The sequence below is a fragment of the Athene noctua genome, chromosome 4, assembly GCF_965140245.1.
Source record: "Athene noctua chromosome 4, bAthNoc1.hap1.1, whole genome shotgun sequence".
Lineage (NCBI taxonomy): Eukaryota > Metazoa > Chordata > Aves > Strigiformes > Strigidae > Athene > Athene noctua.
This window is the reverse complement of record NC_134040.1, coordinates 3,132,841-3,160,201: the sequence shown is the minus strand read 5'-3', so window position 1 is coordinate 3,160,201 and position 27,361 is coordinate 3,132,841. Positions and strand designations below refer to the sequence as shown.

Here is a 27,361-nt window from a genome sequence, read left to right as displayed (position 1 = left end):
CAATAGCGTCCATCTTTGGCAGAATGGTAGAGGACAGGTTGTTAAAGCTGACATGCATTCCAGACAGTTCAGCAAGGCTGGGTTTTGTGTGGGTCCTGGGCAGGAATAGGAATAGGGACTAGGACAAGAGGTAATGGCCTCAAATTGCACCAGGGAAGGTTTAGACTAGATATTAGGGGCTGTTGGGCGTTGGAATGGGCTGCCCAGGGCAGGGGGGAGTCCCCGGGATCCCTGGAGGGGTTGAAGAGTCGGGCTGACCCAGTGCTGAGGGATCTGGTGGAGTTGGGAGCTGTCAGTGTTAGGTCAATGGTTGTACTGGAGGATCTTCAAGGTCTTTTCCAACCTAGACGGTTCTGTGATTCTGTGACTCAACGTGGCTGCAAGACCTGGCTGCAAGGCGTGCAATGCTCTGCCTTCAGCAGACAGCCTAGTCCAGGCATCCTTGCACAAACCCAACACCAACATAAAACTATAGGTAGCAAACCATGGGAGACAAATAGAAAGCTGTTAACCATCTTAGCAGAATCACTCACTCCTCTTCAAAGAGCTCCTGCGTGGCATAGCATGTGATACAGGGCTCCAGCTAAACCTTTAGGATCCCTCTTAAGCCCTCATTCAAATCTCTTTGCTGTCAGATCTTTAAGCATTTCCCGCTGGAGACTCGTACAATGCTACAGCCACCTCCCCTGCCGCTATGTGCAATTCCTGATCTAGCTGTGAGGAAATGAGCTTCGAGAATATCTGGACACATTGCTGTTCCCATGCTGAACCTCTCAGTCCCTTGGGACATTCCCAGTGGGCTTGAGCCCGTTTCCCTGCTGCGAATAACCAGTCTAAACTGGAGACATTTTGGGGCATCTCTAGAAAAAAGTGTAAAATGAAAACAGGATAGAAATGTCTATTAAAAAGAGGAGAAGTGAGACCACAAATGATTTAACTGGAGAAATCTTGATTACTAAGCTAAATCATGCCATCAGTCAGCCAAGACATCCAACAGCCAACTCAGCTATGTGTGGAGGCATCGTACCGTGTGGTGTTGCAAGAGATGGGACTACCACCACTCATATACTCTTGCTTGATAATGAAAATCTGTAGTGGAGGGAGGGCTGTGAACCCCTTTCCTGAGCCTCTGAACAGTCTAGTTTTGACAAGAAAACCCGGATAGTAGATATTCAAACAACGGACCCCATGGAGCAGGCATCATCTAAAAGTGGGCAAGGGTTTATGGGGCTGCAAAGGAAGGTTGATGTAATAAGGTTGGTCAGGAGCAAAGAGGACTGCAGGAAGATGAGTCTCAACACCACGTAAAAGTAAAGGGATGTTTTAAAGTCAAAGTGACCAAAGAATCTACACAAAAATAAGGAAACCAGACTATATATATTTTTTTTTTTTTTTTAAAAAAAAGATACATTATTTAGTGTATTTTTTTTTTTTTCAAGCTTGCTGGACATCATACTGAAGCACTGTAAAGCTGTCAGAGAAATTATATATTTTTTTTTCTGTTGTCAACTAAAGCGTGCTTTTATGGAGTCAATTAGCCACAAATTATGAACACACATCACTTCTCTGAGAATGAATTATGGTACAACCCAATAAACATAACTGTCTTTGCTCACTGGTCATTGCCCTGATGAGGAGGCCGTTGGACTTTCCTATCCAACCAGAACGGAAACTTTATGTTCATTTGTGTTTCATTCTGCAAGCGTGCCTCTTTCAAGTGCTGCAGCATGAGGGGAAACGGGGTCATTGGTATCACTGCTCTGACGTGCAAACCTGGACATGAGCTCAGTGTGTAAAACGCAATTTCATCGGTGGAAGGAGTTCATATAAGCTGGGATGGCATGAGTGCTTGGATCTACAACGGAGCCTATAGCTGCTTCATATTCAATAGAGAAGTGCAGCCAATGACATCTTTACATAGTATATTGTGTGGCCTCCACAGACCTTAGAGCCCTTTTTGAAGGTGGAGAGCCACAGTCTTATCAAGTTTTTAGTTTTTACTTTTGTTTGCTGGGAGGGTTTCTTTTCCTTTTTTTTTTTTTTTTTTTTTTAACAGATGGGGAAACTGAGGCACAGAAAGGTGTTGTGACTTGCCCACAGTTGGTGGTAGACCTTGAACCCCCCCGGTCTTGCTCATGGCTTTTCAGCTTCCCACCTGGACCATGGTGAGAAGGAAGGGCTGCCCACTTGTTCCCGAGGCGAGGAGAACCACAGCTCCTCCCGGGGTGAGGGGAAGGGGTGTCTCTCTCAGCGGTGATGTCTGGCAGGGGGGACAACGGCACGCATGGTTTCTGCCAACCCCGAGAGGCAAGAGAAGCAAGGAACCTGAAATGGAGAGGCAGGAGCCCGTTGGTCAGGCACTGAGCGAGAGGACACAGCTCTACAGGATGCATTCCTGCCTCTCTGTGGCTTTCAGGGCCTCGTGCATGCTGGCGGCAGAGAGCCTCCTGTTGATGTTCCTGTACCTGCACCTCAGAAGGTTCCAGAAAGTAGTCCTCAAGTCTCGGTTAAAGAAAGCATAAATCAAGGGGTTGATGAGGGAGTTGGTGTATCCCAGCCAGAGCAGAGTCCTCTCCAGCCGCAGGGGCATGCAGCTGCAGCGGATGCCGCAGATGAAAGGCCGAGCCGTTGACATCAGGAAGAACGGAAGCCAGCAAAACGTGAACGCCCCCACGATAATGCCGAGGGTCCTGGCTGCTTTCTGCTCCCTTTTGAAGATGGAAATATTCTTTCGGTCTTGCCGGAGCAGTTTGGAGAGCGTGGCGCATTCCTCCACCGCTTTGGTACGCTTGGAGCTGTGGTGGCTCCGGCTGGAGGCCTCCAGGCAGTAGACACCCTCCTCTTCGTAGTGCTTGGGGAAGTTCATGAAGCGGTGCTTCTCGGCGCTGACCTTGGCGGCTTTGTAGATCCGGCTGTACATGACGAGCATGACCGCCATGGGGATGTAGAAGGCAACCCCCGTGGAGTAGACTGTGTACCCAAAGTCCTGGCTGATGAGACAGACTCTTTCCACGGTGACATTCTTGGCCCAGCCAAAAAGCGGAGGAAGAGTGATGGAGGCAGACAGGAGCCAAACAATGAAAACCATCTTGGCCATCAGCTTCCCGTTTTGTCTCACGGGGTACGTCAGTGGCCGAGTGATCCCCAGATACCTGGAAAAAAAAAAGAGGTGTTGCAAAGGGTTAGGAAGGTTGCAAGGTGCGAGTGCTGTTGGGTTGTTTTCAGCCTTTAATGCTCCATCACAGCAGGATTTTAGCCCTGGCAAGGGGCAAGAAATGAATTTGCCAAATGAAAACGTACCCAGGGACTTGCAGCTGCAGTATCTTTTGTGAAACACATTTCACACCCCTTCAGCTCTCTTGCCTAAACACCCTGTTTCAACTACCCCCCCCTTCTTTCTTGCAACCACCCCATGCATGACATGAGATGTCATTTAACTGCTGAGTGCAGTCTGACCTCCACATGGTTTCCTGGGGAATAAAAATGTTTTAAAAAGCTTAGTTTTCTACCAGAACTGGTTTGGACAGAGAACGTGCAACAACTTCCAGCTGTGGCATGTAACTCACTCCAGACTGTTGCCTTCCCCAGGAAATACCCAGGAGTGGGGTGGGTGATCCACAGAGTAATACTTGCACAAGGCTACGTTAGGACTGACTCCTGATGAAATGAATAGACTCATACCAGTGTTTAATGGGTGGTGGGAAGGACAACACCCTTCTCTTATTTATCCAGGCAGCTTGGGAAGAAATACAACCTGCAGCTGAGATGCCCCTGCGGCAGAGTGTGAGCAAGGAGCCGTCCTGCCTTTGGGAAGACTTAATGATGTGTCTGGATGGGCACGGAAAGCAAAGCTAGTGATTGGGTGGTGGGCTGTGGCTTAAGACTGACAGACTCCAACCCTCTTTCAGCCAATGGAATCTGTGTGTGTGCATCTTGCAGCACTGGCACCCTTTGGAGACGTCGCTGTCAGCAGCACACCCCATCCCTCTCCATCCAGCCTGAAATATTTGGACAAACCTACAGGTTCCTGCAACGTCTGCTGGAGATGACCTCTGGAAACCAAGAGAGGAGAGAGACAAAGAGCTGGAGTAGTCTGCTCCCTTGCACGGCCCATAGCTTCTGAAGTGATGGGTTCCAGCCCTTCCTTGAGAGTGAAATGAGAGGAGCTCTGAGTAGGGCATCCCAAAAGCATGTGGTCACCCACAGATTCACAAATCCTGATGCCTGGGGTTAGGAGTTACCTTGTTAGCTTGACTGAAAGGAGCTGGAGACTGCATCAACCCTCAGCTCCTGGTTAGACTACGGGGCGTAATTTTGAACCATCCCCAGTCTTGATTGAGAGGGTTCGTGCGACTAAGAAATTGTGTCAACCGTTAGTTGGTAAATTACAATTGTAAATTAATAAATCAGGAGGGAGCTGGCCACTGTCATCCAACGTTCCCACTGAAAAACATCTGCCCGATATTCAGTCTCAATCAGTCCAGAAAAAAACCTCTAGCTAGTCATATGGATTTCTTTTATGTTACAGCCTTTTGATTCAAACCTGCCTGCTGTCAGGAATTTGTCGTCATTTTTAGGCAGGATCACATCACCTCTTAATTGTTCTTGGATAAACTGTGTCAGTCCAGAGTAGCAGGGAGCAGCAGCTGTATGGATAGTTTTTGCTGAAAGCTGTTCAAGGGAAGAACTGGCTTTTCTGCCAAAAAGGAAAATCTCTGAAGAGAATTTTACCTCTGCTGTGCCATTATTTCATTCTGACAATCAATCTTATTGTAGATATTAGGAGATTTTTTTTTTCTTCCCTGATTATTTCCCTCTTCCAGATCCTCCCCCAAGGTTGGAAGAAGGTGGAAATAAAATTTTAAAAAATCCAATTCCTCCTCCCCTCCTGACTGCTAAATAAATTCAAAGCCTGAAGTATTCTCCCCTGACTCCCTGATAAAATGAATTTGAATTCATTCACTGAGTTATTCTTTTCCTGTTTTCCTCTGTATTTTCTTCAGCTGGTCTTACAAAAACAAAGCAAAACTCTCCATGACCGCCTACGCTGCTCGGACACCCGGCAGTGGTACAGGACGACGTTCATGAATGCAAAGGCAATGCAACCTCATGGGAAAGGACTTTTTAACCCCATCACCTCATGGGGCCATGGTACCACAGAGCTGGTTTTGGTGCTGTCCTTCCAAAAGATACCACTGACTCCTTCCTACCTGGGCCGAGCACATCAAGAAGTGATGAGCCTGGCTGGAAGATCGGGGCTCAGAGGTGGCTGGGGGCAGGCTGGAGGGGTGTTGCCAAATATCCATCCTGCTATAGGAAGGGGCTTTGGAGGGAGAGCAGACTTGATGTCCCCTAGGCTGGGAGAAAACCAAACCCTGCTGTTACATCTCCGGACTCAGCACCCTCTCTAGAGCACTTCTCTATATATCCAAGACAAGAACTTTGCAAACTAATATATGCTGGGTTGTATGATATCCTTTATCAGTCTATTACTGGGTTTTCTTTAGAAGCCAATCCGCTTGGGATTTGCTGAAACTTCAAGGAATTTACACGCTAGCCAAGCAAAATGCACAGTGACAAGATTTAAAAAGCAGGCAAAGCTGACACATTTCATCTCTGGGTGCCTTGTGCAGCCGCTGCTGGAGGAAATGGGGCCGTTTTGAGGTCTTTGCTTATAATTTTGATGAAAGCGGGAAGACCTCAAAATAGGCCAGCGTTTACAGCAGTGCGGGAGGCGAGACTGCACAGACATGCAATGAAATTCAAATCAAATTCTCTTGCTTTGATTATTTTTTTTTTTTCTTTTCTTGTGTGTCTTATTGTTAATCAAGTTTAGTGATAATCAGGTAACAAAAGCCGGTTTCCAGAGCAGCTGTTTACCGGCAGTTTGTGTGGATTTGCAGGACCACTGCTGTGCAGAGCTGATTGTGTAGCCACTCATTCCTTGTGCAATAAACTTTCCACATCCTCACTCCCACCAATTCCTGGGCAGCCCGAGCCCTGACTGTGGGTCACGGATGGTGGCCCCAGGTTGGGCTCCACCATCAACCCCATGGATGAGCATTTATTCTACACTCAACAGTAATTTTTAAATCTTTATGTCAGGGATTAAATAATAAAGAAAAACAAAACCTCTTCAAGGTGTCCCTTCTGCAGCTGGTGAACTAGGAAAGGATGAACCTCCGCTCACACAGGTTGGCCGAATCCAAACTAGCCCAGAACTGGGGTTTCCCAGACCCCCACTGTTTTACCACAATCCCATGCTTCCTCTAAGCCAAATTTAAGCTCCTTACCTGACTCCCAAGCTGATTCTATGCCTGCCCCATCCTGCTGAAGGAGAGGAACCCTCCAGGTGGAGGATGTGAAGGGCAGCTGGAGGCTACAGCTACCTGTGGCTTTGTCTGCCCATGCCCCAGGCCAGGGTTGGAGGGAGCATCCCAGGGATGCACCCCAGCTCACTGGAAATACAATGCAGGGACATGTTCGGATGAAGGATGCAGGAAAGGCAATCCAGCAAAATGCTGCGCAGGTTTCATCCCACCGACTCTTGTGAGGCATCTTTTTTTTTACCGAGGACAATGTCAATTTGCATCATATCATCTGATTTTGGGTAGAAAATACTTGCCAGGGAGCTGGGATAGCCCCAGCGGGGCTGTCTGGGAAATGGATGGAGGGTTTTTTTTCTCCACTTGGAAAACCTGAGGTGATATGTGGGGTTTAGGGAGCTTCTTTTGTCATGTTTGGCGTTTTTACAGAGAGCTTCATCAAAAGCTGAACAGCCAAAAGGGTTTTTTCTGTTGTTTTGTTTTTGGTTTGTGGCATTAAAGAACCTATAACATTGGCAGGCTTTTATGTGAGAAAAATCTAAGAGAAAGACGGATGTTTCCAGCATTTTTCTTTTTTGATTTAAAAGAAAATCAATCAAATTTCCCTTCAGACAAGATTAGTTCTACCGGCTTCAATCGAGAAAGCGCTCTGCATTAATAATCAATAATAGCAGCCTAAATTTTAATAGTAGTCGTCACCTTGGGCAAATCAAGCATCTTTCATACCTAAACTAACCAGAATATGAGGACACTTCAGTCATCAATAAAATACAACCTCCTCTTTGGCAGGAACAGGCAGCTGTCTAACAGTGACCAAGTTCGCATTCAGGACAGAACTAGAGGAGACATATTTCTGAGGAGCACCAGTGCTGTTCCTTTTCTTTCTTGCAGGGCAGGAGGAACAGCTTGCCATCATCATGGGGGTGTGTGTGGGGAATTTCAGCTAATGCCTCACTGAGATGAACAACCATTTCATCTCTTTTGGTGAAGGTGTTTCAGGCTCTCTGCAAACTCATCTACGCTTTGGCTTTAGCTTGTTTTGTATCAGCATAGAAGCTGAAAAGTGTGCTTTTGGAGATGTTTCCATCAGGAGCTAAACTAAAAATCCTGCCCATCCCAAATTTGGAGATCCAGGCGTGGTCCTGGATCCATGCTCTCCCTCAATCCACCTCCATCAACTGCCTTGTGGGAGCAGCGAGGGTGATGATGTGGAGCAACGATGACTTACAGAATGCTCAAGATCCTGCCCTGGGATAATTCACACAACTCACAGCCTGTTCCTGGGGACCCCGGAGGCAGAAAGCAGCAGGATAGTGCCGCAGTCACCAACTCCTCCTTTGTGCATCAGAGGACATCCCAATTATTCCCATTCCCTCCTCAAAGCCCAGCAGGCACTCAGTCCACCAGTCCCCTGCACTTGCAGCATCTTCTTTCCACCCAGACCACGGTGGGCACAGCTGGGAGGACTGCCCACTCCCTTCTCTAACAGCCCTCCTTCTGCTCAAATTACCACCTTTGCTCTTCTCTTTTCCCAGCTAGAAATGTATTTCGGGCAATTGTCCTCTAACCACTCGCCTTCCCTATCAGGCATTTGGTGGATGGGGGATGAAGGTCTGGGAGCAAACAATGATGCTGCGGCCCAGAAGAACAAGCCCATGTCAGAAGACTCAGCCTCTGTGGCAGCCTCTTGTATCAGAGGTTTTTCCTCCATCACTCTACTGAGAGGTCTGAAGCAACCTGCTCTCTCCATCATTCCCTTTGCTCCCTTTTCCTACCCAAAATAATAATTAAAAAAACCCAAACCAGTGGGGTTTGCATGGCCAGCAGCTGGAGAAGGTGTACTAGAGATGAGTTGGTGTCCGAGAGCCATGTGAGATGGGGCACGGGACGGGGCCGCTGTGGGGTGGGATGGTTTTCCCTCCCTGCAGCTCAGAACTGGCAGCATGAGTTTTGCAGCCTGAAGCTGCCCCACTCCTGGGCTCCTATGAGCCCCACCAAGCTCATCCGGGGGAGCTGGGCAGAGATGCTCCCTCAGAGAGATGGGTGTTTGCTGAAAACAGAAAAAGTATACCTACAAGTGCCTCCAGCATCACCCGGTTAAAACAGATCCTCCCTGGCTGCATGACCAGTAGGTGCAACTTAGAGCAGCCTGAGGGCTGCTCCCATTTAAGCTGAAGTTTGGATTTACTCAGCTGCAACGCCTGTCCACCCTGATTCCCCACTGCCCTCCCTACGGCCCTCAGCACCACCCAGGATTTGGCTTTGGCATGTGTGGGGCCCCCCCCACCTCACCAGAAACCTCCTGCCCAGCCCCATTCCAGCGGGCACAGATGGACTAGTGTCAACCCCAGGCAGCTGTCTGCATGATGTCCTTGGATTTTGGTCTGCTCACAGGAGTGGTGACACGGGGTGAGACAGACGTGATGAACAAGGGGAATAAACTGCAATGATTTTTGTGAAAGGACTGTCCTATTTGTGTGCATGTTTGCAATAGTGTTTCTCCAGGGGAAGGGAAGGGAAGGGAAGGGAAGGGAAGGGAAGGGAAGGGAAGGGAAGGGAAGGGAAGGGAAGGGAAGGGAAGGGAAGGGAAGGGAAGGGAAGGGAAGGGAAGGGAAGAAGGGACGAAGGGACGAAGGGACGAAGGGACGAAGGGACGAAGGGAAGAAGGGACGAAGGGAAGAAGGGAAGAAGAAGGGAAGAAGAAGGGAAGAAGAAGGGAAGAAGAAAGGGAAAAGGAAAGAAAGGGAAAAGGAAAGAAGAAAGGGAAAAGGAAAGAAGAAAGGGAAAAGGAAAGAAGAAAGGGAAAAGGAAAGAAGAAAGGGAAAAGGAAAGAAGAAAGGGAAAAGGAAAGAAGAAAGGGAAAAGGAAAGAAGAAAGGGAAAAGGAAAGAAGAAAGGGAAAAGGAAAGAAGAAAGGGAAAAGGAAAGAAGAAAGGGAAAAGGAAAGAAGAAAGGGAAAAGGAAAGAAGAAAGGGAAAAGGAAAGAAGAAAGGGAAAAGGAAAGAAGAAAGGGAAAAGGAAAGAAGAAAGGGAAAAGGAAAGAAGAAAGGGAAAAGGAAAGAAGAAAGGGAAAAGGAAAGAAGAAAGGGAAAAGGAAAGAAGAAAGGGAAAAGGAAAGAAAGGGAAAAGGAAAGAAAGGGAAAAGAAAAGGGGAAAAATGCAAAAAGGAAAGAGAAAAGGGACAAAATTCAAAAAGGAAAGAGAAAAGGAAAAGGCACTGAAATTTTTTAAAGCAAAGCCAGTCTGATTAGTGTGTAGCTGCTTCCCTGCTCCTCGCTCATCAAGAGAAAGCATTGACATTATTTCATTGCTGCATTTATTCTCTTCCCCCTAACAGAGACAGACTTCTGTCAGCTCTGAACACTCCTGCTTTTTTAACGAACAGGCTTTTTATTAAAACAAAGCAAGTTCAGCAGCAGAGCTGGACCTTGCCATGTGGCCTGGGAGTGATTTTGTTTTCTAGCCAGCAGCTCTGAGCTGATCAGGGCCATGGGGCAAAGGGCAGCTCGTAGGGGAGCAGTGGCTGGTGGCGGGGGGTGAGGGCTTCGGAGCAGGACTTGTTTGCTTGCCGGGGGTAACATCAGTCATCAGCAGCAGGATTTTCTCTGTCCTTTCTGCACTGTCACCTGGTTTCACACCTGGGGAGGGTGACCAGGGAGGTGGTATAGCTGAAGGCATGCATCCCATCAGCTGTCTGCCTTCCCTGAGCTCCTTAGCACAAACCAGTCCGGCTCAGCGGTGCCAGCGTAAACCCAAACCAACCCCCCAAGAAAGCCAACGTGTGTGTCAGATCTGGATCTGGCCCACTGGCTCGTCAGTGCAATGTCCCTAATGACGCAGGATGCTATAATTAGACCCATGGAGGTGCTGACTTGCCTGAGTCTTGCCAGTTTGCCAGATGGGCTTACCCTTTCCCTCCTGACCCCAGGTGTGGGTGTTGAAGCCAGAAAATCCTCACAAATGTGTGCACTGGGCTAAACCAGGGTTTCTGGGGACTTGGGATGGGGTGGGAAGGGTTTCTGGCATCCTTAGCCAAGGCACGAGTCCAGGGATCAGCATCCCATAGAACGAGGCTCCAGAAGACCCCTAACCTGGATTTTCAAAGTGCATGTGGAGTGTTTTTTCTTGAATAATTTTATGGTCCAGCCTCCTTCCACAGAAGCGAAGGTCATGGATCTACCCTCTAGGCTCTGTTCCTCAAGGCAAGGAAGAACAGTGTGAAGCAGCTGCCTAGAGGAGAAGGACTAAGCGAGTAACTTAGAGAAGTTACTTGAGAAAGGACCTTAAGCCAAATTCTTCCAAATGGACTGAGGCACCTAATTCCTACAGAAATCCCTCAGCAACCCCGTGCACCTGGAAAACGCATGCTGAGGCACTGACCCAACTGGGAACGTGATTCTAGTGGCCCTCAAACCTCCAGAAACACCCTTATAATTAACCCCACCCAAACACGTGGCAGGTGCCTTGTCCTCCCTTACCTGTCCACGCTGATGATGCACAAGGTCATGATGGAGGCGGTGCAACACATAACGTCCATGGCGATAAACACGTTGCAAAAAACCTTCCCAAAGAGCCACTCTCCCCCCACGAGGTCTGTGATGGTCACGAAGGGCATGACAGCGAAGGCCACCGACAGGTCGGCAGCTGCGAGGGACACCACCAGGTAGTTGGAGGGCTGCCGGAGCTTCTTGACGATGCACACAGAGATGATGACCAGCCCGTTGCCAGCGATGGTCATGAGGATGATGATGGAGAGCACCACACCGATGACGATCTTCTCAGTGTCCCCATAGAGCAAGATCTCCTCGCCACAGTCCGTCGTGTCGGTGAGGTTGGAGGACGGCAGGTCTGGCTCGGTTGGGACGGAGGGTTCCTCAGTCATGAATGGATTCGGGAGTGATTTCTGAGCCGGGTGCTGCTGCTCTGCGTTCTCCACAAAGAGAAGATGGTGATCCAGAAACCGCCTGGGGCTGACCCTTAGCAACATGCTCTGAGCTCACCGCAGCGGGCAACGGCACGAGTTTCCTCCCAGCGACGACACCTCCAGTGACAAACCAGAACATTTTCTCACAAACAGGCTAAGAAAATAAAATATCCCCCCCCTTCCACACACCCCCCCACCCCCAGCTCTTGCCTCCCAAAGCTGCGGCTGGATCTCACGTGCTCAGCAAGAAGCTGCTTCCCAAGTCTGCTTCCAGACACACAGTTTGCTGGAGGATGCTCGGAGAAAGCTCGTCTCCACTTTTAAAGGAGCACAAGGAACGGCTGCCCGGCCGGCTGCGTGCTTTTCCAGAAGGACAGCTAACGGCAGCCGATCATAACCGCCCGTGTTATTATGCGTTACTGCCGAGCTGTGCTGCTGGTCTTGCACTTCTCCTGTGCATCCCTCCGTTTAAATCCCGTGCAACCACATCCATATTGCCGCATGTGAAGGTAGAAGAGTATGTGCTGACACGAGTCACGGCCGCAGACGCGCGCACACGCATCACCGGCTGCATCTCCTGCGTGCGCCAACACATAAACTTCAAAGCCGTGACTGTAAATCCATGCACATGGCACGGAAGGGCAACACGCGACCGTTACCTACCCACGGGAGAACAGCGTGGGTTGCGGTGGGAGCGTATCCACAGCATGCAGAACCCCCAGGGTACCACGCACAGTCCAGGCACCCCAGCCCGTGCCCGGTGCTGTGAGCATCACCACCCCATGCGTGGTAGAGGTACACGGGGAGCAGCTACTGCGCTCCCACCCCCCCCGGCTATTCACCCCGTCAGTATTTCCCAGCCATCAACAGGGAAACTTCAAGGCAGGGCTCACCCCTACGCAGGACTCCGAGCATCATGCACAACCCGCATCCTCTTCTTTTTGTTTCAAAGCCCCTTTTCCCCTCGAAGGGAGTTTTGTTTAAATCCAAGCAGCATTGCAGCCCCCTCCTCCCCTTTTCAGCCTCTCTCCCCCCCCCACCCCAGGCTGAGGTGATGGGAGTCCCAGAGTTACCTGTGCCGAGGGGGTGAGACATCCTCCAAGCGAAACCCTGCGAGCTCCGGGCAGGCGAGAAAGAGAAGAGCCACCCCCGGAGCATCCTTCTCCCCTCCCAGCCTCGCCGGTCCCTCCTACCGCCCTCCCTTCGCCTCTCCTGGGCAGGGACCCAGATGGTCCCCGGCTCCCTCTGAGCCCCAGGGAGATGCAAAGATGAGGAAAGGGGGGATGGGGTTGAGAGGGGGGGGGATGCAGGCCAGGTCCTGCAGCCACCCCAGCCCTGCAGCGATGGGTGGGGGGTGGGAGCTTGCGAGGACCTCGAAGGAAAGGCTGGAAGTTGGGAAGATGCTTTTGAACGGGGTCGTGCAGCGCAGCAAGGCAGGCGCAGGAGGAGCAGCCTGAAACCCAGCAAACAGGGGATGGAACAGGGGTACAGAGAAAGGCTATACCCAGAGCACCCTCCCCCCCTCCCCCTTTTTTTTTTTTTTTTTTTCTAATTTATTCCCTGCTCCATGCATTTTTCCACTCCCCCTGATTGTAGGAGGTCCCGCATTCATTCAGCTCCGCACTGAAGAGCATCAAACAGCCAGGGAGAGGCAGATCGCTAAAGATGAGCCTTTCCCTTATCGGAGTAAAATCAAAACCGGGAGAATAAATAAACCAGACAAGAACATGCAGAGATCCACATCCCTTTCCGTTTCCACCAAATATTTCATGGGTGCTTTGGTGCTGGTGTTGCTCCGGCACTTCAACCCAGGGCATCAGACAGCTGCTGTTCGCTCCTCCCTGGGCAAAAGAAAGGGAGCAGAGTCATCTCTTGCTTTGGTTGCTCCTAAAGGCCGTTCCCCCGGGGAGCTCAGCCCGTCTGCTCCCTCCCTGGGGCAGGGTGGGCAGTGTGGGGCTGCTTCTCCCCTTGCACAGGCCCCATCCTGCGCCCCTCGGGGTGATGGGTGTTCAGCCAGGAGAGGCGCAGGGGCTGTTTGCAGGCTCGGAAAGTGTTTCTCGCTGCCCTGCCCCATGGTAAGCACTTCGGGAATAAGATGGGCACCTCTACCCAGCTCCCTCACCCATCCAGGGGCTGGGCAAACACCCTGGCACCCTGCAGCCCTCCCGGGGACAGCGTGGAAAAAAAAAAAAAAATAAATAATTAAATCTCTGAGACATAGAACACTGCATTACCTCGGGTCAGAGTCAGCTCCATCCCCAAGAGATTTTTGGGGGCAGATGTTCCCTGTGAAAGTACATCTGCAAGGAAAGTGCCGGCGAGCTAAAACAGGGCTGTTAAGGCTGTACTTAACACTAGGGTTTCTCCTTTGCTGCTCAAGCATCGCAGCGTGTGTGGGAGGCTGGCTAAAATAGCTTCCTCGCCAGGGCAGGGTGTGCTGAAGCTCTGCTTTTTTTTTTTTTTTTTGTTTGTTTTGGTTTGGTTTTTTTTTTTTTTTTGCATTACAGGTGTTTGGGGTTTTTTTCCCTTTGAGAGGGATGATATGCCAGGATGGGCTGGGGCTGATACAGAACCACAACCTGCAAAGCCCAGTCCCTGCCTGACCTGGGGATCAAGGGCTGCTTCAGTGGCCAGTCTGAACTCATCAATATTCGGTGGAAAAACACACTCAGTATTTCCAAAGAGAAAGGAGGATCTGCAGGACTCCCTGCTGCAGGAACAAAGGACTCAGCAGTCTCAAACCCCAGACAAATTCATCCAAGAAGAAAACCATCCCCTAAGGAGCAGCTGTTACATGCCAAGGCAGCCTGTCGCCAGATGCCCGGAGAGTTTCAGGAAAACCATCTGCTCATGAGCTGCAAACCCCTGCACTGCTTTCCACCTCTGGGACTGGCGTTTGGCAGGAAGGATACAGTGTCGGGGATGGGCAGGAGGAATTTTTCCATCTTCCCTGGAGACTGACTTTGGGAGAGTAACACAGCGAGCAGGTCCTTTGCATTAGCAAGGACAGGGAGGGATTTTTTTTTTTTTTTCCCTCTCGCTGTGTCGCTGGGAAGCAGCCGGCTTATGCACAGAGGCCAAGTTCATGTCCTGGCAGGGGAAGGAAGGAGAGAAGGTGCTTATAAAGGTGATGAGCTTCACAGACCCTTTGCTCTGGCCGACCCCTTACACTGCTTATGGCAGAGCCTCAAATTCCTGCAACAGCTTCAGGGGGCAGAAATAACCTCCCTCTCTCCCATCCTAGCCCCTTTTCTGTAGGATACAACCTAAAACTTCCACAACCCCTGTAGGGACTCCAGAGGAGAGTTTTCCCCCCACACTTTTCCAGGGGAATAAGCTGTTCTGGTAATTTGGGAAACAACAAAATCCCTGAAAAAAAAAAACAAGGGCAGAAAGCCACTGTCCAGCTCATGGGACATGCACTGAGTGGCTGGAGGGCACGTTCTCTGTATAGCCTGATTTTGGGGAAGACAGAAGGGAAAATGGCAATTTTTCTCTGAGGGAATGACTCAGAATAATGATTCTCCTTCTCCCTAGAACTCTTCGTGCAGCTTTTCTCGAGCTGCAGGCCATGATGACCTTACTAAGGCACTTGCTCCTGGGGCAGGCTGGGAAACACTAATTGCATTTAATGGCAATTAGGGGAGGAAATGGCCAGTGCACCTTAGCTTGGCTGCTAACCGTAGCTTTCTCTCTTTGGCTGAGAAGAGAACACAGATTTGGGGGAGCAGGGATGTTGCTGGAGCAAGATGGATGAACCCCAAAGGGAATTGTCCTTCCAAAATAAAGCCGAGAAGTTGAAGACGCAAAATAGTCAATGTATTCCCTCTCTATCTGCAGCAGGCAAGAGATGAACAAAGCCCTCCCGCTGTTTCATGAAGACAGTGCCCAGATATATTCTCCCATCTTCCTGTACAAATGACCATTAAAGTGGCTCTTTTATTAACTACTGTTAATATTACACCCTATTAACTCTAATAGCAATGTAATAGGCACATTTATTAATATGCAAATTCTGAGAAATCTAATTAACTCAGAGGTCCTCAACCTCTCAATGTTTCCAGGACTAGCATCCCAAAGCAATTCTCTCTCTGTTGCAGTTGTTGACATTTCTCCTTCTGAGCAGACAGAGTCTACCCAGATGGATAAAATTAATCACTTGACACTATCAGCTTTCAAGGAGCATCGCTAAGGACTGCTTTTGCCTCCAGAGAAGTTCACGATGAACTGGTCTGGTGTATCTAAACACTCTCTGATTTGGAAACAGAGGGTCTTAACCCACTTTCACAGCAAGGGTGTCTGATAATCTGCCCCTGTGCAGACCCCATGGTGCTTCGCCAGCGGTTGTGATCGGGAATAATAATGACCACAACCTACCTGTGACTAAACTTTCAGAGTCGAGTCTTTGGTTTGGTTTTCTCTTACTGTATCTCCCCAAATTGGAAAAAAAAAAAAAAAAAGAAAAACCAAAAAACCAAAATTCTCATCTATTTATAAAAGACACCCCATGCATTTTGCTATCTGAGCAGATGGGGAGCAACTGGGAACCTCGTGGGAAAACGCCATCCAAAGGAGATGCCCAAAAAGCTCATCGCAAAAGATGTGTTTGCTGAAGAGGAGGAATTAATGCTGTTAGATGCAGCCACGCTCCCTCTGCTGGAGTCTGCACAGACAGCAAGCAGCTTTTAGTATTTAAATCTCCCACGATGTGGAAATTTTAGTTATCTGGAAGGCTCTCCAAAAATTCTCTCCGTACCCCATCGCAGCTAAAGCCATCTGCTGGTAGCACCGGTGCCTCATCCCGATTTCCTCCAAAGGCGGGACTGTCCCAGGGGATGATGGCGACAAGATGGAAGGACATTTGCCACAGGATAAGAACGAGGTGGAGGGAGAGTAGACTTCCAACAGCAAACTTTTGGCTTGCAGACCCTCCTGTTCACCCTAAAACTGCTTACGGGAGGTGCTAAAAGGATTTCCAGGGGGGGCTGATGAAGCTAGCAGAGAAAAATCAAAAAGCCTGAAATAGGAGAGGAAAAGGGTGGGGAAAAAAAAAAAAAAAAAAGAGATTTAGCTGAAGTTTCCAACACAAACCCTTCAGCCCTGCAGCTCTGGCTCACAGCTGTAGTCACCCATTTGCCAGGTATCATTAGTGCTCATTATTTATTCCAAGTGATGGGCATGCAGAATTTCCACCTGCTGCTCTCCCGTCCGCCATCTCCAAGGGGTTGGGTAGAGCCTGGATTTAAGTATATGCAGTGAGGGAGGTGCTGATTTAGTTTTTGGGGCTCAGATAGTGTCACACAGTGCTGAACCAGCCCCCCCTCAATGCATCGTCCTGGCGTTACACCCCCAGCCCATCAAAATTTGAGTGAGTGAGGCAGAGCAAGCACTCCCGGCCAAACTTTTTCTAAAATCCAGCAGGTTTTGGTGCCCTTTGGAGAGCAGCAGGAGGAGGGGAGGTTGCTTCAGGACATCATGGCAAACCTAGAGCTGGGAACATGAGCAGAGAGGTGAGCTCACAGCGCTCTGGCTCGCTTGTGATTTCTCCACATTATTTAGAGTAAACCATCCAAAAAAACCCACTTTGGTGCATGCTCCTCTGGTCCATGGCTTTAGGCATGAGTGCTGCATATGCTTTCCACTCGGGACTGGGGGCTGGCTAATCTTGCATCATGCCACGCACCCACCAGCTCCCCCTTTTGAGCCTGGGATTCTCTGTGCTCGGTGCCAAAGCGACTGGAAATGGAGATGGTGGGTTGGGGCGGTGGAGAAAGTATTGCAGGTTTGGAAATGAAACCCCTCCCTGTCTTCTGTTGTCTGTCCCCTAGATGGCACCTGCTCTCAGCAGATTAAATCCCTCATGAAAACCAGCAGGTTTTGGTGCCTGGGAAGGCAAACCCCTCGCCAGAAAACAAACAAGCAAGCTACAATTCATGGCTTTTTTTGGCTCTTACACCAAGAACTTGACATAGCTGACCTCTTGTTGGCTCCAGCGTTTGTGTTTCTTTCCCTTCCAGTCCATCTCCGGGTGCTGAATCCCACCAAAACACAAAGGACAGGGGCTAACGGGTCCTTTCTCACCAGTTTTGCTGCAGTAGCATGTGCACATCGGGGGGCAGTGACAGACCCCGTCAGACCTGGATCTCTCTGGGAGGATATTTCAGTTCTTTACAGGGCTGGGAAGCACAAGGAGGAATATGCCAACTCCATTTTTAGTTTAAATCAAAGCAGGACATTGAGAGGGGAAATGTGTTGACAAACTCCTCGTGTCGGTTTGAGGAAAGCCCAGATGCAGCCATCATAAATAATCCCTTTTTCCACACCCTCCATACCAACACACGGTACAGGGCAAAACCACAGATCGCACCTCTAGGGCCTGGCACCTCTTTGGACAGTTTATCCGTGTAATTTTTGGCCAACAGATATTTGAATCCCTCCTGTAAAGCTCCTGGCAGCACATGGCGTATGTGTCCTAGTGGGAAAGAAGGACATGGTGGGGGGAAATACATCCCCATCTGACCCTTCCCAAGATCAGATTTACCACAAATGCCACTGCCACTTAAATCAACTATTAGTAGACATCTGCTTTGAACGGGGACACTTTGCATCTGGCAGGGTTAGGGCCTTGCCCAGCTGCCCGCAGTTGCAGGCAGAGGCCCATCAGCTAAAACTCTGCACAGTGAAACTAGAAGGTGACAAACGTGTCCTGCCCGCCCCTTCCCTGCTCCCCGGCACCCTCACTGCATCCCCATGTGTTTATGGTCCTGATGTCCTGCATGATACCTCACTTCAGCCTAAAGGGGCTGTACAGCATTCCCAGCTTTCCAAGGCTACTCCTGGGCACCAAGCAGGGACCTGAGAGCTGTCCTGGGGAGACACCCTCAGGGACTGGAGACAGAGAGAGACCATGGGCCCAGATGACCCCATTGCTCCCAGAAGGCTTTCTTTGATGAGTGCACAACCACTTACCCATTCTGTGTCTGTTCTTAGGACGTCCTGCCTGCTTTTTGGAGGTCCCTTTTTGGACCTTGCTGTGAAGTGGGACGCAACATATCTGTCTGAAAACAACAAAATGTTGTGAAAGGGCTCATGAGCCTCCCCAGACCCTGGCTCCTGCTTCATCCTTTTTAGAAGAGGATGGTACCAGACTGGTGCAGCAAACAGTCTGAGCGCTCCTTCACTTCCCCGGGGACTGGCACATCTCAAAGGTCCCAAAAATTTGAGGCTGCCCAACGCTCAGCATCCCTCTGGGGTTAACACTGCAAGGACTGCTTCCCCCTTTTCTTGGTAGCCTGTCTGCATATTTGTTTTACTTATCTATATTTTTATATAGATACAAAAATACAAGAGGGTCACCAACGTAACTTCCAGGGCAGCACATACTGATGGAGGCCAGAATGGGTCACCTGCATGGCGGAAGAATCCTACAGGACCTGGAGAGATGCAGTGGCTGGAAGCAAAGAGCAAATTTACAGGCTCCGGCTCCTCTCAGATGACACTAGCAGACCCACATAACCATTCCCAGTCCTACCCTTACCTCAACCTCAGCTTACATTCACATGCAAAAAGCCCCTCTTTCTGCAAAGCAAGCTCCTCAAGGACCCTGATGGGCTAGAGGGAGCTGGAAGGCAACTATCCAAGCTTGAGTCCTGTGGTAGGTAAGGAGTAAATGTACTCCTTGGAGAAGCGGATCATTCTCAAGGCTCCAATACAACACAAAATTCACTAGATTTTGGATGATACCAAGGAAGGCAGAGCCACAAGGGCAACACTAGCCAGGTCTAGGTGCTCTCAGTGCACCATATCAGATAAGAGGTGCAGTTATTTTTTGTTTACATTTCCCCATTAAAGCATGAAGAATCCCATTTTTGACTCCCACCGGTAAGACAACGCATATCTCTACGTTCACAGTTGAGATGCTCAAATGCTACAACTGTTGGGGATTAATTACAGAAGTACCTCAGCTATAGGGATCCCCACCAGTCACCAGAGAAACGTGTAGCACTAGGAGAGAAATCCAAGCAATGCTGGGAGCTAAAGGTTAAATAAAGGACACTGATTAGGCACAAAGTAGAAATATATAAACAGTATACTTCTTTTTATTTTGTTTTTAAATACAGAGTTTCCTTATACAAGAAAGGAATTCCCTCTCCCTCCCCGCCCCAAGCAACTCTTATCAAAAAGAAATCATCCACTGTAAAATCAGCACTAGATAGAGACATGCGCGTTCAGAGCATATTTAGCAAGTGCAATATCTATAGGCCGAATCTCCCTAAATAGGAACATGTGCTTTCCCTCACTTAAAATAGTTCCTGGGCAATCTGTGACGGAAATCTCCTGGTCCCCATACACAGAAATGTTTAACCAGTTACACGCCACATGAAACGTTGGGAGATAAAACCCAGCGCTGGTCTTTTCCCAGCTCCTGCACAGAAACGGGATGCAGGATTTATGATGAGACAGCTCTGCCTCAGGAAGGTGTCTCCTCTTAAATCACCCCCTCGGAGCTTATTCTGCATTTACAGTCGCTCCAAGGGAAGCGGGAAGGGAAGTAAGGGAGTATTTAAGATACAGCCCCTTTCTCAGGTCGGACCAAGGGGAAGGGGGTTTGGTTTGCACAAACAGAGTAGGTACTTCAGAGAAGTAAGGATTTTTTGTCTTTAGTAAGACAATTCCTGTTTTCTGGGGTAACGTCTGTGTGGGAACAAGGTGCAGCTTCACATCAATAAAGAGGACAGGGAAAACAGAGGGGCTGAACACTTCTGAAAATAACAGAGCACTAAGCCACCTTATTAAATCAGAGCAGCTCTGCCAAATGCAAGAGGCTAAATCCTCCAAGGGTCAACAGCACAATAAGCTTCTCGCTTTCCAGCAGCTGCCGTGCTTTGCAGCTGAATCATGGTTCTCCCATACGAACAGATCCACCTAGACCTGCTGGGCACCTCAGATCAGAGCCCAGCACCTGCCAGGGATGGACACATCCAACACACACCCCAGCGGTCACAGCTCACAGGCACTTAAAACCAGGGTCTTAATTACACTTTGGCTTCAGAAGGCTTGGAGATGGGAGGCAGCTGCTAACACCTGGGCAGGCAAAGGAAGCTCTGCAGTGAAGATGTGAATCACTTAAAAGCTTATTTATGCAGGTTGGGACTCTGCTGGAGATGAAATTTGAAATCAGCAGCACTGGTCCCAAATTTGAGAAGTTCAGAAATAGGCGATGCTATGGATATATGCTGTAAATAACTATAAAGGTGGCTAACAGCTCCTGAGGTAAGCAGTTCACGGAGAGGAGGGTACACTGCCCAAGCTCAGTCGTGTCACTCAGATGTCAAACACACACCTCCTGAAAAGAGATCACCTGCAAAACTGGAGATGCCATCGCTCACGGCACCAAGGGCTGCACCTTCTGCTCCAGCCACGTCTGGCAGAGACCAGCGCGGCCATGTTACTCTGTCATCACTCATATCGATTTGCAGAAACCATCTAAATCATTCAATCATCTGAAACTTACCTAAATTCGATGCCTAGAAAAAGCAGGCTGAGACGCTGATTGTCGCCGAGAGGCAGAGCAAGTCCTGATCTCAGCCCTTCAGCAAAACTCCCAAGCACCAAAACTGATACTCCAGCTGCTGGAGATGTTGATTTTCTGCAAAACCCTGATCCTGTAACAAACACTTTTGTGCTAGAGAGCTCCCCCCCCTCCCCGCCCAAGCTAAAAGCAAAAAGGCAGCATAGCTCAGGTCAACAAGGAGAGAATTTAATTGCAAAATGTTTTTTCCAACTTGGACATTTCTTTCACCTTTTGGACTCCCACCTGCAGCTAAATAAGGGATACTGATAGCTTTTGCAGCAGCAAGGATTTGTCACACAGATGACCAACTGAGATGCCACATGCATCCCCTCTTCTGCTCCAAGAGCAGACTCCAGCTCTCCAAGTAAGCAGCTCTTTGCAGCAGAGATGCAGATGGGGAGCAGAAGGCAGCATCTCCCCCAGGACAGGCTCTTAATATTTAATGCGACATCAGAACAGCGCCAAGTGATCCAAGCTCATGCAGAGTTTTCTACAGCCAAGGATTGTCTTAGTTTGAAAGGAAAACACAGAAAAGCTGAAGAGGAAAGTGCTAATTTGTATTTCTAAAGCATGTACTCCGGCAACTCCCTCGCCTGTCTGCTCTTTACACAATATTGATGGTTTGCTCTTTGCAACCAAATCTGCAGCCAGTAGTGTAATGGACAGGGTTTGGTACTTAAATGCCTTAATTAGATATTGAAACAATTAAGACTATTCTCTTCTAACATCCACAGGCTTCAGCACAGATAGAAAATGGGGCAAACCCATCCCATTATGTCTATTGAAGTTGTTTTGGAAGCAAGACAGATGAAAGGACAGCCCAAGTAGGACACTGCATCATAAAGTAGTCATCTAAAGAGATGCCAAACACAGTGCAACTGTAGAACAATTATGAATCCCTCATTATTGGGTATTATGGCAAAGCGAGCCCCAGGGGAACAGCCACTGCCATGCTGCTGCTCAGACACAGGCTCAAGTCCTCCAGAGAAAAATTCCCACTTGGTACTTTGGCAGCATTTCCACAGCGGGGATGCCAGAGCCAACTTTCAGAGAAGGGCTGGGGAAGACGAGAGCTGGGTCAGGAGATGACAGAAGACAGCTTGCACTAAAGTTCTGGGGGGACAGACGCAAAGGATGGGCTTGAGCCAATCCTGGTTCTGCCTGTTAACCTTCCAGGCAGGCAGAAACAGAACACAATGAATGAGAAAAAAGGTTTGATCAAGGAGTAACGTGAACATGTGTCAGTAATAGTGCAGATACATGCTTACTGGGACAGAGACTGGGAAATGGTAGGTGCTTTCGGTGACATGGCATGTCTCAAGTCCCTTTTGTATTGCCAAGAACTCCACGGAAACAACCCCCCTCCCTCCCACTCCCAAGCGATCTCCAGCTACATCCAGCTTTGGCCAACTTCATGTTTCTTCAAAGAGTGTCCACAGAACACAGTTCAGCAGCAGTGTCTAAAGCAGCCAGATACAATACGCAAAAGTTTACAGTTTCAGTCTTTTGGTACAGCTGGGGATGAGGGCCTTTGGGGGAGAACTGTTTGACCTACAGTATATGGAAACGTGATCATCTACCATACTTCTTTTCAGAGCATCCCAGTTCACGTGTGTCGTCAGGAAGTGTGTATCACATCCCACAGCCGTTGGGCTCATCTTGAAGCCTTTCACCAGATGGCAGCTCTGAAGCAAGCCAGCTGAATTCATTTACTCCATCCCCATCCTCTCGCAGTAATGTGCTGATGCATATCCAAGTAGAGCTTGACATTTATTAATAGCTTCAAACGTTGACACCAGGGAATTCGGAGATTGTTGCTAGTGAAGTTGTCAGATTTGCTTCCTAAGCAATCTAGAAAGTGCTATGCTGCCTGTTCAGCAGTCCATGTTTTCATCAACTTGCCTTAATTTACATGGAGAAACACATCTATTTCCATACATAGCGTGTCAATAGTATTTCTGAAAGCAAAAAATAAGTCTCAGACCAACAAAACTATTCAGGTATAAATCCAGTTTTAATTGTCAAGCTAACTTCTAGCTCCTACATTCAATGCAAGGACCAAGAACTACAACTCTGAGAGCAGAAGTTTATTCTATCTCCAGTTTCTGATTGTTTTGGCAGCTGTCAAAAGGTAACTTCCAAAATCCACTTGTTTCAGAAGCTTTTTACTACCTTGTGATTCCAGGTGAACGTCACGGACTCTTAACAGCAAACAACATCTTTCAAACCCAGTTCTTTGGCAACAGTTATACATAGCATTGTGCGTATATAAAGAGCTTATAATAAAACTTCTTTTACATTCTAATTGTCTTAACCTTCACAGAAGTATTAAAGTGCTCAATTGACTCTGAACAAACTCTCCTTCCCTAGTTAGCCTACTTCCTGGAAACGCCTGCACTTAAGTCAGCAAAACCAGAAGCAAACAAGAAGAGAAAAGGTATTTGTATGAAAAAAATCCTCTGCAGGATCATTACAACCCCTCATGAGACAAGAGGCCTTGAGACTCACATCTCCCTTCTACCCATATATTGAGACACGGCTCCAAATATTCAACCAGTCTAAGCCAGCACAAATTCTTTTCCCGATTTATGCTGATTTCCCCATCAGCTGATTCTTTGGCCCCTAACTTCTGTACAAAGAAAGCCCTGCAAAACAGAATCCTATTGATGCGACAAAGAAAATACGGACACTGAAGTCATACTGGTAAAGCAGCAGCAGCAGAAGATACAAACAAGAGTTGTGATGGATTAGTTACACACCGCACACCTGACCCATCCCCCAAGGTATCTGGTTTTTAAATGATCTCAGCAATATTTGACACTATCTGAAACGGATACTTTCAAAGAGACTTTAAATGGGGATATTTTTGGTCCTTCTAAGTGGGGAGATAGAGGGTATATCCACAAAACTATTTCCTCTGGCAAGACCTGCATGCCTGTTCACCCCACTACGCTCTGTGTTGGAGGAAGTTTCACCCAGGGCTTCTGCTCTTCTTCAAAGAGACCAGAACCACGTTGCCTTGGGCACGTCCTCTCCTTCCTCCACCCACAGCATCCACAACATGATTTAAACCATCCCACAGGGTGACTTCTTCCTGCCAAGAGCCGAGACACCCGAAATGCAACCCTAGGACACGTGTGTTTAACAGCTTACTCAACCGGAGGATGACACTTCTGAATCCAGTTTTGGTTAAGTCTTTTGACATCCGTGGGCAAAACGCATTATTCAAGCATCATCAGGCCCCTGCACTCCCTGTCTTACAACAGGTACTGAACTGTTTGCTGTCACCTGCTCTTTTTCTGTTGACTGAAGATCAGACATACTTTTACCCCCTCTGCCTTTACACTGCCCAAAATCCTGTTTGCTGACTGTCTGATGTTTCTACATGTAGAACTTGGTAACAGCTATTAGTGATCTCATCACAGAAATGACTCAAAAGCCAGGAAATCTTGTTGAAGGTGGTCAGAAACCACACACAGATTTATACCTGCTGTCACACCGCTTAACTTACCAGACATGGCACGAGTTACCCTTGCTGCCTCCACGGCTGACTGAGAGCCAACCGCACGGTATTACCTGCTTGGCCGGACTGGGGGGGTCATCTGGACCCTGAGACTTCTCAGCAGTCCCCCCAGAGTTGGTTGGTGCAACGTGAAGGTCATGCTTTCAAGGTTTCATGGTCACACGATGTTGTTTTGCTTACTTAAGCTGAGGGCTTTCCCCTGCGATTGCTCGAGGATATATAAGCCATGGCCACATTTTTGGGAACACTCTTACTGCTTTCCTCCAAGTATCAATACAAAGCTGAAGGGTTTCATAAGAAAATAAAAATTCAGTTTTTCACACACATTTTAAAGCTGTAGGCAGCTACGTTAAGATGAAATACCATCTGATATTTAGAACAAATACACCAGATCTTCAGTGGCTTGGGTCTGGCTTGGTTTCAGCATGGGAGCTTTTCACCCAGTGCCTTCCTCCCTCGTTACAGAGCTGGTTTTCCTCATCACGCAGAGGAACACCCAAGCAGTAGGGCATGTGCTGATAAAAACCCTGCACCATTTACTGGGCAAGCAATTGTTAAGAAACACTTCTCTGCTAATAATATATTTGCATTTCATTTTATATGACTTTTCTTCCCTCATTTCTATTGTTTTAAAAGTTCATTATCTTCAGAAGTCCACATTTTTCATAACACTTTACCTGTGATCTGTAGTGTGCAGGAAAGGGCAAGCACTGAACTAAAGGGCAGCTTATTTCACAGTACTCCAAACAAGAAAACTGACCATAGTACAAGCAAAATTAAATAAAATGAAATATAAAAGACAGCAGAAGTTAGATTCATCCAGAAATATAATATAACATCTGGGAATGGGGAAAACTGGAGATTAGCTACAAAACAGAAACAATGAAATGACCAACAAATACTGGATTAGGTGAAAAGAGGAAAACTTTCATTGCATGCTGTACATAAAATGCAAAATTCACACGTTGGAGCATCAAGACAGAATGATGAAGGTCTCAAGCCATGGGAAGAAGAAAGCAAAAGAACATCTTGAATAAAGCAAAACATGAACAAAACCAGTAACTGAGCAGCTTCAAAAAGAAAAAAAGTGACCATATCTCAAATGAGAAAAAGCAGCACTGAAGCAGAGAACAGGTATATGGTCAAGACACCACAGGTAACACTGACTGCACAAAAACACTTGATATTTTGAAAGAATCAGGCCTATTTGTATATCTATGCAAAAATATATACACAAATCCATATGTATATATGTACACATAGGCACTACTGTACATATGTATATGCAATCATTAACACAACCGCCCTTCGACACGTTTCAGCATCTGACTCTGGGTGCAAGCAAGAATGTTGCAGTTGTGCAAAACTACACTTCTGTGTTTGATTACCAAGAAGCAATGGTAGAAAGATTCAAAATAATTCCCAAATAGCTTAGACCCAGATGCAGTTTCATCAACATCGCCATGTGAGCCCAACCTCTGAACGTTTCCAGCTCATTCGTAAGAATTAAATATTCATCCAAAGCAGTGGATTTTATCAGTACAGATTACACCTGCTTCCAGCCCTGCTAATCTGAAGAAATGGCCAAACATCTCTCCTGACATCGTTGGTTTAGTCCGAGGCCATCCCACCTGGAATACCAATTTGGGAATACTGGATGCACAGGAAATTGAATTCCAAGGCCAGAACGGGACTGTCATTCTGCAAAAGAAGGGTCAGTTGCTATCCTTACTGTGTTTTGGAAGAAAGGGACGTGGTGCATAAAACAGAGATTCCCCCCGCCCTCAAACAAGGGAGCACACCACCACTCTGAGAACGCATGATCCAACCGTATGAACGTGTTGATCTTCGGGGTTTCCAGTTTGGGGATGTGGAAATTAGCATTTTCCATAAAGCTTGCTTGCCTCACAGCTCCAAAGAGCATCGGCCTCCCAAGTCCAAGGCTGTTTCAACGCTCAGTTGGTCTTTGATACGTGTGCATTACCAATGCCATGTTAGAGCAGAAAGAAAGTGGTGAAAGAAAGAACTGCAAACAGATTGTTCTACGCCTCGGCAAAGCCGCTTTCCAACTCCAAACGAGCTGTCCTCGCTGCTCCGTGCACGGAGGACCCCGTTTAATGCTCTGCATCCATAGCATCCAAGTACTTGGCCTCGATGATCCTAGGGAGCAGGTTATACCTAAGATTGAACCCGAGAGATAGAATTAGTGCTTGTTTATAATCATGTAACATTTTGTTGTCTGTCCCAAGGCTCTCAGCTGAGTTTGCCCATGGCCATGCATATAACTGAGTCACCCAGCTGAAGGGAAGAAGTAGTGGGGGAGAGTAAAAACAACTGATCCTCCAAGTAAATGCAGCATTTATAGGAATAAGTGAGGAGCTGCTCCTCGAAGAAGCCTCCTCATTTCAGTTGAAGAGGAAAGAGAACATCTTCATCCTCAGAGGAGAAAAGTCACTATTCAAGAGCGCTCTGTCACCACAAACCTTCAAGGTGACAAAAGCGTACCAGTCTCACCCAACCCACAGCTATGCTGCTGGTTTGTGCTGGGGAGGCAGACAGTAGCTTCCTGCTGCTTCCAGTTTGCTGGTGGATGGGTTCCTTCACCAAGAATCATCATTTATTTCTAATTTCTACTTTCTTCACCACTTTCCCTATAGTAGGAATGTTGGCTCGAAGACCTGCACACAAGGGTTATTTGTCTTGCCATTCCTCAGTTTTCCAAATAGCCCAGGTCATTCCTTTCAGCTCTCACCACAGAGAAGCTTTATTAGACAACCCAGAAGCTTTAGTCTTTAGAGAAGCACTAAATCTATCAGCAAGACTCAACACTGTGGCAAGAGACTAAGAAGGGCTGTGACATTCATTCCTCCAGCTGCTGGTAAGACTCCATCCCTACCCTGGGCCTGGATTCTCCATTGGATCATGGAGACAGCGATTCCCTTACTTTTGGGATTGTGAATTTTTATAATTTGGTTTTTTTATTTGCTTGAAAGAACCTCCTCGTGAATTAATGTT

General features: G+C 48.0%; 2 protein-coding genes across 3 annotated transcripts in view; both read right to left on the bottom strand.

The window, feature by feature from the left end:
• Positions 1–1,262: 1,262 nt before the first annotated feature.
• LOC141959547 (5-hydroxytryptamine receptor 7-like) lies at positions 1,263–12,435 on the bottom strand. The gene is made up of 3 exons (XM_074903697.1): positions 12,323–12,435; positions 10,804–11,366; positions 1,263–3,152 (listed from the first exon to the last, which is right to left on the bottom strand). The coding sequence occupies exons 2-3, from the start codon at positions 11,310–11,312 to the stop codon at positions 2,381–2,383; spliced, it is 1,281 nt and encodes a 426-aa protein (XP_074759798.1). The 5' UTR covers positions 11,313–11,366; positions 12,323–12,435; the 3' UTR covers positions 1,263–2,380.
• Positions 12,436–22,212: 9,777 nt separating this feature from the next.
• SLC4A11 (solute carrier family 4 member 11) overlaps positions 22,213–27,361 on the bottom strand; it is a 93,796-nt gene continuing 88,647 nt past the window's right edge. For both annotated transcript variants that reach the window (XM_074904264.1, XM_074904265.1), the window contains one exon: positions 22,213–26,524. In XM_074904264.1, the coding sequence (XP_074760365.1) occupies positions 26,461–26,524 (64 nt within the window). In that variant the 3' untranslated portion in view covers positions 22,213–26,460. The remainder of the gene's footprint in view (positions 26,525–27,361) is intronic.

What these genes read in the sequence shown, in the direction of transcription:
- LOC141959547 (XM_074903697.1), bottom strand. Translation starts at nt 11,312, where the DNA reads ATGTTGCTAAGGGTCAGCCCCAGGCGGTTTCTGGATCACCATCTTCTC. An exon ending in TGCATCATCAGCGTGGACAG is followed by an intron (nt 3,153 to 10,803) that starts GTAAGGGAGGAC and finishes TTTTTTTTCCAG; the next exon opens with GTATCTGGGGATCACTCGGC.